The sequence below is a fragment of the Scleropages formosus genome, unplaced genomic scaffold (assembly GCF_900964775.1).
Source record: "Scleropages formosus unplaced genomic scaffold, fSclFor1.1, whole genome shotgun sequence".
Lineage (NCBI taxonomy): Eukaryota > Metazoa > Chordata > Actinopteri > Osteoglossiformes > Osteoglossidae > Scleropages > Scleropages formosus.
In genome coordinates this window covers 258,699-272,723 of record NW_021641045.1, presented here as the reverse complement: position 1 = coordinate 272,723, position 14,025 = coordinate 258,699, and the positions used below count along the sequence as shown (strand labels likewise).

Here is a 14,025-nt window from a genome sequence, read left to right as displayed (position 1 = left end):
GCTTACGGTAAATCAAGAGACACCAGAAAGAATCATCTGACCCTTTACATGGAGTTTGAGTCAACTTGTACTTCCATTTCTGTGTGTGTCTGTGCAGCACAGAGCATGATGTAGTTCACGTAAAACTCTTTGTCTTTCTTCAGCTCACAGTTGTTACAGTAGTTAGAGCAGGAAGGGACAATCAGTGCAGTATTTTCCTTTACGCTCATAGAACAGAAACACTAAACGTAGGTTATGCAGCACTTGTCTGAGCAATTTTTTCGAAGAGTTAAAGAGAGGCTCAAGAGACACTCAAGACCAAACGTTCAAGAAACCATTATGTTTTCATGTTCTTTTCACATGTGTGTGAGTCCCCATGATTTAGGGATTCTCCTCCTTCCCTGTCAGTGTGGGGTCACAGGGAGCTCCTGTCTCTCACACTGAACACACACTTATTGCAACTAGTTTTATTGTTTGTGTAAAGGAAACACAAATAGAAACTGACTTTAAATGTATGTAAGAATCTGCAGAATATTATTGTAGATGATAAACAGAATTTATTATGACAATGGCAGTCGTGTCCGTGTGTGTGTGTGTGTGTGTGTGTGTGTGTCATTATGGTAACAGGCAAACTGTTTCTGTTTGATATACATCATTCGTTAAATAATGAAACATTTTCCTTCAAGGAAGACAAAGTGTATTAAATGACAGAATGATTTTTTTTTTCGCTTGCTTTTCTTTAAATATAAATTTTCATTGAATTAATACATTTCCTTGTACTTTCTATGCCTTCTTTGCGAACAGGACTGTGCTCATCATTTGAAATGAACAGTTAAATTAGAGTTCATGTGACACAATATGTATTAATAAGGGAAACAACAACTGCGTATTTGATTCAATAAACGTTTATTATTCTCAGCTGCATTTCAGACGTCACTCAAGCACAAGATCACACAGTGTAACACACCAATAATCTAATACAGAACAGGAGCAGAGGACACACTGGATAATACTGAGAAGCTCAAGGTAAAGGGTCTCACATATATAGTGGAGCAAAGCACATTATTAACCTCTATGTTACTAGTTACGAAAACAGTAAGAGTGGAGTAGAGCACAGAGTAAAAACACAGTAATGAGACGCCCATCTACACGGGGCAGTCGGCTCTCTTCATCGTCTCCAGAACTGGAGTCTGGGAGCCCTGAGTGGCCTTGCAGACCACCGTGCCCGCCTTCGTCCACTCGTCCGCAGGGAGGGTCAGCGTGCTGCTCCAGCTGTACTTGCCGTCCTTGTCCAGGAGTCCGCGGCTCGCGTCCCCAGGCTTGGTCCTGCCGTCCACCGTCCACTCCAGCTTCCAGTCGGAGGGGAAGCCCTTGTTGGCCAGACACGTCAGCGTGGCCTTGTTCTTACCGGACACCTCTTGACTGGACGGGGGCAGGACCGTGAGGACGGGGGCAGCGTTGCCTAGGAGACGGCAGAGGTCAGAGGTCAGAGAGAGGGCAGCGAGTGGACGGAACACCTTTAACAGCGGACATCGCATTGTGTCTCATCACCTGTACGTAGCGGAGGAGTTAAAGAGCTGTTAGTTAACGTTCAAAGGAGGAACGTATAGGCAGTTTATGAATGTCACCCACAGTATGTATGAGGTGTATCATAATGTGCCATTAATACAAGAGAACGGATCCTTTAGAGTCATTTTTACCTCTGCAGCTCAGTGCTACAAATGTATCTCTTTTCCACCCTTCTGGACATATTCATACAGCCCTTCCGCACACTGCTTTTCTTCATTTTATAACACACTGATTGATTATTAAAAGTGTATCAGTGATGGACTGAATTCAGTTCAAAGTCAAGACAACTGGATACATATTGAATTAATGACCATAGTAAACTGCGCGTCAGTTATTTATCACATTGTTTGTATTATTTTCATCTTATTTACTACTGACAGCTGTAAAACAAACATTAATTCAGAGGAACAAATAATGAATTTATAAAACAGAAAAAACAGAAGAAACAATTTTTTACAGGTTTAAATGTAAATCAGAAAATCCGTGAACAGAGTAAAAGACGCTTATCGCCATATTAATTATCGTTATTTATCGCATTGATTTTTATTTATTGTTGTTATCTATGAGTTGTCAACGATTTTGCAACATCAAATGAAGCTGTTTTTCCAAACGTTCAGCGTAACGACTTTGAGTGAAACAGCTGAAAACACACAAGTGAGACACTCAGCTGAAGAATATAAATGTACGAAGGGAATAAAACGAGTTACATTCATTACTTTACAGTGTTCAGGATATAATACAGAAAAAGGTTCTTACTTCCAACTTCCAGCCTGGTTCCTCCGCCAAATGTGAGCCACAGTGATTCAGAGCCTATTTGTGCTCGTACAAAAACCTCCATAGCGCCCAGTGTACCGTCAGTATACCGTGTTTACCGGCATTTCATGGTAAATACTGATTTAGTCTCATGTCTGGTGTCTTCAAGAAAAGAATCACAGCGGTGTGTCCATGATTGATGATGTGAAAAGGAACTTTTACAATAAAATGTACCGCACTGCCAGATTCCCTATGGGGTCTTTTCTACTGACAAGTTTATTTTTGGTTTTATGACAAAGTGAAGCGAAAAACACACAAAAAAAAAAAAAAAATAGAAAAGGAACATATTGTCCGAATAAGGAAAAGTTTATACAAATAATTAAAACCCTAAGCAAAATGTTGCTTAGAAAACATCTGGTAGGAGCACATTAGACAATGAATATGAAGTATAAATATGACAATACAGTGAAACAGAGAACAAAGGAAAAACACATAAAAAGTATCTGTGCAGAGCTTTGATGTCGATGGTATTGAGTTAAAAGATGAAATACTTACTGCCAACTTCCAGTTTGGTGCCGCTACCAAAAGTCCTCCACAGTGAGTGAAAGTCATTGAGGGGCTGGACAAAAAGTCCTGTGAGACACCAGTGTGTCTCTCACTGCTCACCGTGGATTATTGTCATGATGACACACAGCACCACTGAACACACCTTTACACCAAAGACTCCACTATTGCATATTTTAATCAGTTTATACAATTTTTCTCTTATTTTCTGTGTTTATTCCATCTTTCATTATGTAAAACTGAGAAGCTGAATGTTAAATACCAGCAATAACTTTTGAGTCGTCAATATCAGACTATGCAACAAAACAAGACCCTCTCAAACCAATGGTCTCTAAACTCATATCATGTCCATGTCACGACCCCAAGGGCGAAATCCCTGATGTCCAGCATCAATCTAACTGCATCAACACACCTGGCCTCAGTTGGCCTCAGTTGACCTCAGTTAACCTCAGTTGACCTCAGTTGACCTCAGTTGACCTCAGTTGACCAGCTGAACAGCTCGCAGTCCGTTAAAAAGGCTGAAGTCATGTCATTGGTTTGTGGCTTATTGATCAGCATTTTACTACTTTCCTGTGGCTTCCCTTCTGATATGTGTTTACTGAGCTGTTCCCCAACTTCTTTTCCACTGTGTTTCTGCTCCAGTCCTTTGTGATTCTGTCCACATCTCGTGTTCCATCTCCGTCGAAATCCAGTCTCAGTGTATTCGTATCGTACACCTAAAACTATTTAATTTACTGTGAGAAGAGCCCGTGTGTCTCTTTCTTCTGTGTTCATTGTGTTACCATTGCACTTAATTTCTCAACACTTGTGTATAGACTCTGCTACTGAGATCATCGCACCTGGGTGTGTGTCCATTTCATTTCTGGATGTTACGGGGCCCAGTTTTGAATTTCTAATTTTGTTAATGACCTCAAGATTTCAGAAGATAAATCAAATTAATTTTCAGTATTGATGGACATTGTATGCAGTTCTACAGTTTTAACACTCTTATTCAGTCCACTTATAACTACCTACAATATCTGTAACTGAGAGTACATGGTACTGACTGCGATTCACTGCGATTAAGACATGTTACCAGATGATGGAGCTGTGGCACATTGATAAAAAGTGGGACATTAGAGGAGGTTCTAGGATGTAACTTGTGTCATGCTTGCAGGCAGGAACAAAGGCGACGTACCCAATTGCAGGTGCACCGCTTATTGCAAAGCGTGGGCAGACAAGGGGCAGGTGAAATAACGAAATCAAAGGACAGGCACCAGGTCAACGTGGAGCAACCGTCGTTCAGAGGAAAAACCAAAGTCGTGGTCCAGAAACAAAGCTGTGGGTCGGGATATCAGGGAGACGTAGGCACAGGGTAAGGAGACACGGAAACAAGGACACCGGGGAACTTGCAGGAATGAAAGGAATATGAGAATAATAAATACATTTAAATTTACATTTATTCATTTAGTAGACACTTTTCTCTAAAGCGGCGTACATCTCGGCGAAAGTACAATTTGTGCATAACATTAGGAGAGAGACAGAGTTGCAGACATGTGATTCTTAAGTAAACTTAGTTTGTTTCTTTCCAGTTTATGTTCTGATGTTCATTGCACAAGTATGTGCACAAAACTCAGCACAGAATAATCCTGATCACCTTCTTACAATTTTTTTTTTTTTTTAAAGGCACACACGCATGCACACTTTCTGAACCACTTGCCCCCTACGGGGTTATGGGAAACCGGAGCCTACCTGGCAACTCAGGGCGTAAGGCCAGAGGGGGTGGAGACACACCCAGGACAGGACGCCAGTCTGTCCCAAGGCACCCCAAGTGGGACACAAACCCCAGACCCACCGGAGAGCAGGACCCAGGCCAACCCACTGCGCCACCGCACCCCCTACAATGACGTGACAATAACGCTTGATTTGATGAATGGATGGATGGATGGATGGATGGATGGATGGATGGATGGATGATTTTCTGTTCAACTTTCCCCACAGTGGGAGTGATGGATGCTTTTTCCTAAGGGAGCAGGAGGGGCTGCAGGAGAAAGAAGTGCTGGAGTCAAACAAAAGGGTAACCTGGTATAACTCTGGCGGATATTTGGGAAATGTCTAGCAGGGGGCCTAGCAGTGATATATTTTAGCTACTGGAGGGATGTGAACCAACATGAAGACTGACTGAAGGCCTCAATGCCATTTGAAAAAGGCACGAACAGAAACAGAAATATTTTCAGTTGGCCAGTTCTTTCAGTGGTGTCATACAATATCCACTAAAAAGAGGAGCAACTAGATGAGCTTAGGATGTAGAACATTTTTGGCTTTAATGCTTGTAATTGATTATAATATTGCATTGGGTCACATTGAAGCAGAAACAGCAAAAGCACAATAAGAAAATGCAAATTCATTCACATACATTAACAGCAAAAACCATTCAGAAAAACTGGAGAAATACACTGATCATATAACTATGAGTACTGTGGTACTTTACTGTACTCTAAGGTAGTGTTCATCACTGCATGGCTCACAGTGTGTGTTACATGTATTTGCATAGAGAAGCACTTTGCATGGGCAGCACATGCTTCAATGCTCTGGGACTCTTTATAGTCCTCAGAGTTGGACACTTCATGACTGACAGCTGTCCTTCATGGGAGTAAAACTCAAAACAACGATGAATTCTATCAGTGTCTTCATCTCTGCACTTACACTTCTGCTATTCATCCAAGGTAAGTTTTAAAAGAAAATTATTCCCATGTGTAAATATGTTTGCATCTAAAAATTCTTCTTATTAAAAGATATTTTTGAAAATTATGCAGTCTTAGATTCATTATTAAACTTTTATTTCTCTTTCAGAATCCAAAGGACAAATAACTGTGACTCAGAGTCCTGCAGTGAAAGCTGTTCTACCAGGACAGACAGTCAGTATGAGCTGTAAAACCAGTACTGCTGTGTACAGCAACAACGATTTACACTGGTACCTACAGAAACCTGGAGAAGCTCCTAAACTCCTCATCAGCCTTGCCACTAGTCGTGAGTCTGGGATTCCAGATCGATTCAGTGGCAGTGGATCTGGGTCTGACTTCACTCTGACCATCAGTGGAGTCCAGGCTGAAGATGCAGGACATTATTACTGTCAGAGTTACCATGAAATCAGTAGTAGCTATGTGTTCACACAGTGTTACAGAGCCGTACAAAAACCTCCTCAGTCACACTGTACAGTTACTGCACTGCTGCACTTGGGACCCCCTGCAGCTGCTGAGGAGGAAGGTGGTTTAAAACATTTCATTATTATTGTCCTTCATATTACTATGTTGATGAAAACGCTGTACTTTGTTCCTCTCATTTTACCTTGAATTCAGCCATAGATCTGCATGCTTTATAATTTCCTCATGACAGTTTGTGTAGAAATATTGTAGCATCCCCCCATGAACACTAATATGAACTATTTACACGACGCTGGCCCAACTACCCTCAGCGCCATTACAATATTTCTATGGACTATATGGACTTAATTTTCAAAACTAAAAGACATTTTTGGGTTGATTGTATCATTTTCCAAACACCACAGTCCTGCATTAGGACAGCTGGATATTAATAATGAAATGAATTTATCCATCCATCCATCCATCTTCCTCCGCTTTATCCGGGGCCGGGTCGCGGGGGCAGCAGTCCGAGCAGAGTCCTCCAGACTTCCCTCTCCCCGCACACCTCCTCCAGTTCCTCTGGGGGAACCCCAAGGCGTTCCCAGGCCAGCCGGGAGACATAGTCTCTCCAACGTGTCCTGGGTCTGCCCCGAGGCCTCCTCCCAGTGGGACAAGCCCGGAACACCTCCCCAGGGAGGCGTCCAGGAGGCATCCGGAACAGATGCCCGAGCCACCTCAACTGGCTCCTCTCGATGCCGAGGAGCAGCGGCTCTACTCCGAGCTCCTCCTGGGTGACTGAGCTCCTCACCCTATCCCTAAGGGTGCGCCCAGCCACTCTGCGGAGGAAACTCATTTCTGCCGCTTGTATCCGCGATCTCATTCTTTCGTTCATGATCCAGAGTTCATGACCATAGGTGAGGGTAGGAACGTAGATCGACCGGTAAATTGAGAGCTTCGCCTTACGACTCAGCTCCCTCTTCACCACAACAGACCGGTACAATGACCGCATTACTGCGGACGCCGCACCGATCCGCCTGTCAACCTGCCGCTCCATTTTTCCCTCACTCGTGAACAAGACCCCAAGATACTTAAACTCCTCCACTTGAGGGAGCAACTCCCCCCTGACCCGGAGGGAGCAATCCACCTTTTTCCGACTGAGAACCATGGCCTAGGATTTGGAGGTGCTGATTCTCATCCCCGCCGCTTCGCACTCGGCTGCAAACCTCCCCAGTGCACGCTGCAAGTCTTGACTTGATGAAGCCAACAGGACCACATCGTCCGCAAAAAGCAGAGACGAGATCTCGCGGCCACCAAAACAGACACCCTCCGTTCCCTGACTGCGCCTAGAAATTCTGTCCATAAAGATAATGAACAGAATCGGTGACAAAGGGCAGCCCTGGCGGAGTCCAACATGCACCGGGAACAGGTCTGACTTACTGCCGGCAATGCGAACCAAGCTCCTGCTCCGGTCATACAGGGAACGAGCAGCCCGTAGCAACGAGCCCCGAACCCCACAATCCCGAAGTACCCCCCACAGGATGCCACGAGGGACACGGTCGAATGCCTTCTCCAGGTCCACAAAACACATATGGACTGGTTGGGCAAACTCCCATGAACCCTCCAGCACCCTAGTGAGGGTATAGAGCTGGTCCAGTGTTCCACGGCCAGGGCGAAAACCGCATTGCTCCTCCTGAATCCGAGGTTCGACCATCGGTCGGATTCTCCTTTCCAGTACCCTGGCATAGACTTTCCCAGGGAGGCTAAGGAGTGTGATCCCCCTGTAGTTGTAACACAATCTCCGGTCCCCCTTCTTAAAAAGAGGGACCACCACCCCGGTCTGCCAGTCCAGAGGCACCGTTCCCGAACTCCATGCGATGCTGCAGAGGCGTGTCAGCCAAGACAGCCCCACAACATCCAGAGACTTGAGAAACTCGGGGCGGATCTCATCCACCCCCGGAGCCTTGCCACCGAGGAGTTTTTTGACTACCTCAGCAACTTCAGCCAGGGTAATGGACGAGTCCCCCTCCAAGTCCCCAGCCTCAGCTTCCCCTACGGAAGGCGTGTCGGAGGGATTGAGGAGATCCTCAAAGTACTCCTTCCACCGCCCGAGAACATCCTCAGCTGAGGTCAGCAGCGCACCACTTCCACTGTAAACAGTGTTCGTGGAACACCGCTTCCCCCCTCTGAGTCGCCGGACGGTTTGCCAGAATCTCTTTGAGGCCGACCGAAAGTCTTCCTCCATGGCCTCACCGAACTCCTCCCAAGCCCGAGTTTTTGCCGCGGCGACTGCCAGAGCCGCGCTCCGTTTGGCCCGTCGGTACCTGTCAGCTGCTTCAGGAGTCCCATGAGCCAGCCAGGCCCGATAGAACTCCTTCTTCAGCTTGACGGCATCCCTTACTTCCGGTGTCCACCACCGTGTTCGGGGATTGCCGCCGCGACAGGCGCCGGAGACCTTATGGCCGCAGCTCCGAACCGCCGCCCCGACAATGGAGGCGCGGAACATAGTCCATTCAGACTCAATGTCCCCCACCTCCCTCGGGACCTGGTTGAAGCTCTGTCGGAGGTGGGAGTTGAAGACCTCTCTGACAGGGGCCTCCGCCAAACGTTCCCAACAGACCCTCACTATGCGTTTGGGCCTGCCAGGTCTGTCCAGCTTTTTCCCCTGCCATCGAATCCAACTCACCACCAGGTGGTGATCAGTTGACAGCTCAGCCCCTCTCTTCACCCGAGTGTCCAAGACATATGGCCGAAGGTCAGAAGAAACGACTACAAAGTCGATCATCGACCTCCGACCTAGGGTGTCCTGGTGCCAAGTGCACTGATGGACACCCTTATGCATGAACATGGTGTTCGTTATGGATAAACCGCAACTAGCACAGAAATCCAATAACAACTCACCGCTCGGGTTCAGATCAGGGAGGCCGTTCCTCCCAATCACGCCCCTCCAGGTGTCACTGTCGCTGCCCATGTGGGCGTTAAAGTCCCGCAGTAGAACGACAGAGTCCCCAGTGGGAGCGCTTTCCAGCATGCCCCCCAGGGACTCTAAAAAGGCCGGGTACTCTACACTGCCGCTAGGCGCATAAGCACAAACGACAGTGAGAGACCGTTCCCTGACCCGAAGGCGTAGGGAGATGACCCTCTCATTCACCGGGGTAGACTCCAACACATGGCGGCTGAACTGGGGGCTATTAATAAGCCCACACCAGCCCGCCGCCTCTCACCTTGGGCAACGCCAGAATAGTGGAGAGTCCACCCCCGATCGAGGAGAGTGGTTCCAGAACCCAAGCTGTGAGTGGAAGTGAGCCCGACTATATCTAGACGGTATCTCTCAACTTCCCGCACCAGCTCAGGCTCCTGGGTGGGGCCCTGGTGACCCCATACCGGGCGGGGTCAACGAAAGCCTTGATTTTTCCTTCATAAGGAGTTTTTGAACCGCGCTTTGTCTCGTCTGTCATCCAGGACCTGTCTGCCATGGGAGACCCTACCAGGGGCATATAGCCCCAGACAACATAGCTCCTGGACTCATTCAGGCACTCAAACCCCTCCACCACGGTAAGGTGGCGGTTCACGGAGGAGTGAAATGAATTTATTAAATTAGAAAGTAAATAGCCGAAGAAATTATTACTTTTATTAAAAAAAATATGTAGGTGATGTAATGTGAACTCCTCACAGCAGGAATTTACTCAATGAAATGATTTCACACCACACATTAAGTGAGGAACAGGCCAAAATCAACTTTAGAGCCTCCTCAATGTCTTGCTTTCTCCCAGAGAGCTCTTAACACTCCAAAATGCTGAAAATATCAACTATAATAAATAAAACACTGATAGAATTTGTACAGAAATGTATTTCAAGCATTCAGTCTAGACACTCTGGTTTTGTACATCTCTCCAGTTTCATAAATCCAATGAGTTTTGATCAAATCTGTGACAGAAGAAGAACAGCTACGAATTAAACTCATTGTGTACAGAGTCAAACACGGCAGATAAATCCAACACTCTGGTGCCTTTATTCATTCAGCCCATAATCGAGATTTCATTTTGCAGAACAGTGACTCAGCATTTTTTTTCTGGACATTTAAGGGTCTTTGTGGAGCAATAATCTATCCATAGTACTGTCCATTTTTCTCCACTCATCTACTTCACAAGTTGCATAAAATAACAAAATTCTTGTTATGACTATAATAAGAATGTGGTACATTATTCCTGTTTTACTCCAAAGTGATGTACATTGTTTAGATACTTACAGTAATTTATTCATTTATACAGCTGGGTAATTTGTATAGTACTAAGCAGAAGACAGGATTCGAACCTGCGTCCTTAGGTTATTGTCAAAGCTCACTGCCAACTGTACCTGGTTTCGCAAAGTCAGACATTACCCCTTACAGTCCCGAGTCCAGGCTGTGTTGAGAGTCTGACCTGTTCACTGGTAGCTGTGACAGTAATACCTGAGTTCTCTGTTCTTTCTTTTACAAAATTGCTTGACAGTGTATATGGAGTGATTCTTCATATGAGGCATTTAAAACAATATGAGTGACTGGTAAATAAGAGTTTTTCAGAAAACTGTCACAAATATGTAATATGTGTATCAACATACTATGTATTCATTTCCTTTAAAAGGGCAGTTTTCGTAGGTTAATGGATTCCCTTCAAGTCCCTTTTTTCTCTGTAAAAGAACATTCATGAAGTTGTTCATCACAATTTCTATATTTCTGATGCTTTGGTTCCCATACGGGTGCGGTGGCGCGGTGGGTTGGACCGAATCCTGCTTTTCAGTGTGTTGGGGGTTCGCGTTCCACTTCAGGTGCCTTGCGAGGGACTGGTGTCCTGTCCTGAGTGTGTCCCCTCCCCCTCTGGCCTTACGCCCTGTGTTGCTGGGTAGGCTCTGGTTCCCTGTATGCAACAAGCGGTTCAGAAGACACGTGTGTGTGGGGTTCCCTTGCATTGCTGTTGCAAATTCTACATTTACATCACAGTATTGAACATGTCAGGTTATTTCATTTGTTTTCCGAATACATTTCAGCCATTCAGGCCTACCAAGTGTTCATACTATCCTAATGCACTCCCAACTTAGATGGGCAGGTCAAGTGATACGCATGTCAGGCTTCCCAGACAACTTCTTCTATGACGAGCTATCCCAAGGCATCTGACCTAGAGGTGGTCAGTAGAAGCGATTCAAGGATACGCTTAAATTGTCCATGAAGGCATCTGGCATCGACACGGATAGCTGGGAAGAATCTGCAAAGAACAAAACAAGATGGCACACCTCCATATATAAAGGCGCTGTGTTGTACGAAGCCAATGAAACAACTTTAGCCATGCAAAAACAACAGGAACGGAAATCTCGAGGCGATCGCAGTCAACACTGGATGTAAATGTTGTCAACATTTGAAACATCATTTGAAGCTGTTTTTCCAAACCAAGCTTCAGTGTAACAACTTTGACTGAAAGAGCTGAAAACACACAAGTGAGACACACTCACTCAGCTGAAGAATATAAATGCACTAACTAGGGAATAAAACGAGTTACATTCATGATATGAGGGGCTGTACAAAAAGTCCTGTGAGACACCAGTGTGTCTCTCACTGCTCACCGTGGATTATTGTCATGATGACACACAGCACCACTGAACACACCTTTACAACACAGATTCCACTATTGCATATTTTAATCAATTAGATATCTTTTTATTATTATTTTTTTTCTGTTTATTCCGTTTTTCATTTTGCAATAGTGGAAAATAGCAGCCAAAACTTTTGAGTGATCAATATCAGACAATGTAACAAAACGAGAGCCTCTCAAAGCAGGGATCTCTAAACTCATATCATGTCCATGTCACAACCCCAAGGGCAAAATCCCTGATGTTCAGCAGACGTATCACTTTACATCAGTCTAACTGCATTAACACACCTGGCCTCAGTTGACCAGCTGACCAGCTCCCAGTCCTATTAAAAGGCTGAAGTCATGTCACTGGTTTGTGGCTTATTGATGAGCGTTTTACTATTTTCCTGCAGCTTCCCTCATGATACGTGTTTGCTGACCTGTTTCCCAACTTCTGTTCCACTGTTTTTCTGTTCCAGTCCTTTGTGATTCTCTCCACATCCCATGTTCCATCTTCGTCCACATCCCGTCTCAGTGTATTTGTGTCGCACACCTAAAAACATGTAATTTACTTTAAGAAGAGCCCGTGTGTCTCTTTCTTCTGTGTTCATTGTGTCACCATTGCACTTCATTTCCCAGTTCACATTGTACACTTGTATACAGACTCTGCTACTGAGATCATCATGAGTCAGATACGATCCCTAGTTTTGAATTTCTAAGTTTGTTATCACAAGATTTCAAAGACAAATCAAATTTTCAGAATTGATGGATACTTTGTGCAGTTTTACAGTTTATAATTTTAACTCTCTTCTGCAGTCCATTTATAACTATCTGTAATTTCTGTAACTAACAGTACATGGTGTACTGGATGATGTGCGCTGTGATTAATACATGTTGCCAGATGATGGAGCTGCAGCACACTGGTAAAAACTGGGACACGAGAGAAGAGTTTAGAATGTCACTTGCAGGAACTCAGGAGTGCTCCTTACCCTTCTACTCTGTACCCTTCCTAGTCCATGAAGTAGTGTAAATGACCACCTCAGCACTTTGAGTCAATGAGAAACTCAACCAAGTATCCATGTGAACCTCAGTGGGAGGAGGAGGAGAGTCTGTTGTGGAGCTCTGTAAGACAGCAGCTGAAGGGTTTTAGCAGAGACACAAAGAAATGGGAATGAATTTAGCACTGATGTATCAGCTGTAGGCGGTAGGTTACTGGGTCAATAATTCTCAAGATTTTGAAAACCCCTGTTTCATTTTAATCTCCACTGTTGGAAGACAGGTAAACCTTTGTCAGTCACCACTATTCGCTGCTGTATCTACATATTCAAGTTAATTTGCACTGTAGCACAAGAGACAGTCCTAGAAAAAGTGGTGTGAGCCGTAGGAGCACAATAAATAAATAAGTAGAGGAACAGACAGTGTGTTGGAAGAATTTAACCCTTCAAGTACATTTTTGGAGGGAAATTCACGACTTGGAAGCAGAGGATTCAGTTGTTGTGCAGCAAGTTATTTTGCTTCACAGTGACATGTGCCTTTGAGGCTTTGTGCAAAGTGCCATGTGTCACGTTTGAGTGACTTGTGCACTTTTCTTTTGTATATGTAGTGTGTGTGGTTCTTCTCTGCTCGTCCATCACAGTGTATAGGGAGTAATGCTTCATGAGACATTTTATTATGAGACATTTAAAACAATATATGGTGACTGGTAAATAAAAATTTTTTAGAAAACTGTCCTTCCTGTAATGGGGGTGTGGTGGTGCAACGGGTTTGCCCAGGTCACACTCTCTGCTTGGGGTGCATTGCGACAGTCTGGCGTCCCATCCTGGGTGTGTCCCCTCCCCCTTCAGCCTTTCACCCTGTGTTGCCACTTTAGGTTCTGGTTCACTGCAACCCCTACACTGGACAAGTGGTTTCAGCCAGTGTGTGTGTGTGTGTGTGTGTGTGTGTGTGTGTGTGTCCTCTCTGTGTAACATGGTTTTCCAAATTCCATAGGCTCCTTCTTGTGGTAAACTCTTTTTTCTTGTGCTAAACCCCAATCTAGGAATATAAATTAATGAGATTTTTATAATATAGTTAATTAAGAAAGAGAATTTTCAGTACTGGAGGGGTTTTAGTTATTTTTCTCAGACTTTCACAAACTGGGTATTTTTATACATATATCTATGACACAATGTAAAATGTACAGTGACAATGTGAACAACAGCACAGAATTAAATCCCTTCTTTCAAACAGACATTTAGTGTAATAAATTAACTGAAATTGATACCTTATTGATCACTCAACACAAAAAGACAGAAAAACCAAAAGCAAAAAGCAAAAAACAAAATCAACAACCTCAAAACCATTCATCACAGTAAATTAAAAAGAAACAGAGACAGATCATACAGGTTACTTATCAAAATGCTTTTGAACACATTGAAAATTTGTATCAGTCTGTGTTG

General features: G+C 44.5%; 1 gene segment (V, D, J or C); it reads right to left on the bottom strand.

The window, feature by feature from the left end:
* Positions 1-868: 868 nt before the first annotated feature.
* LOC114909779 (Ig lambda chain C region-like) lies at positions 869-2,399 on the bottom strand. The segment is given in 2 exon segments: positions 869-1,441; positions 2,305-2,399. Coding segments are annotated over 2 exon segments (399 nt in total).
* Between the last annotated feature and the right edge of the window lie 11,626 nt (positions 2,400-14,025).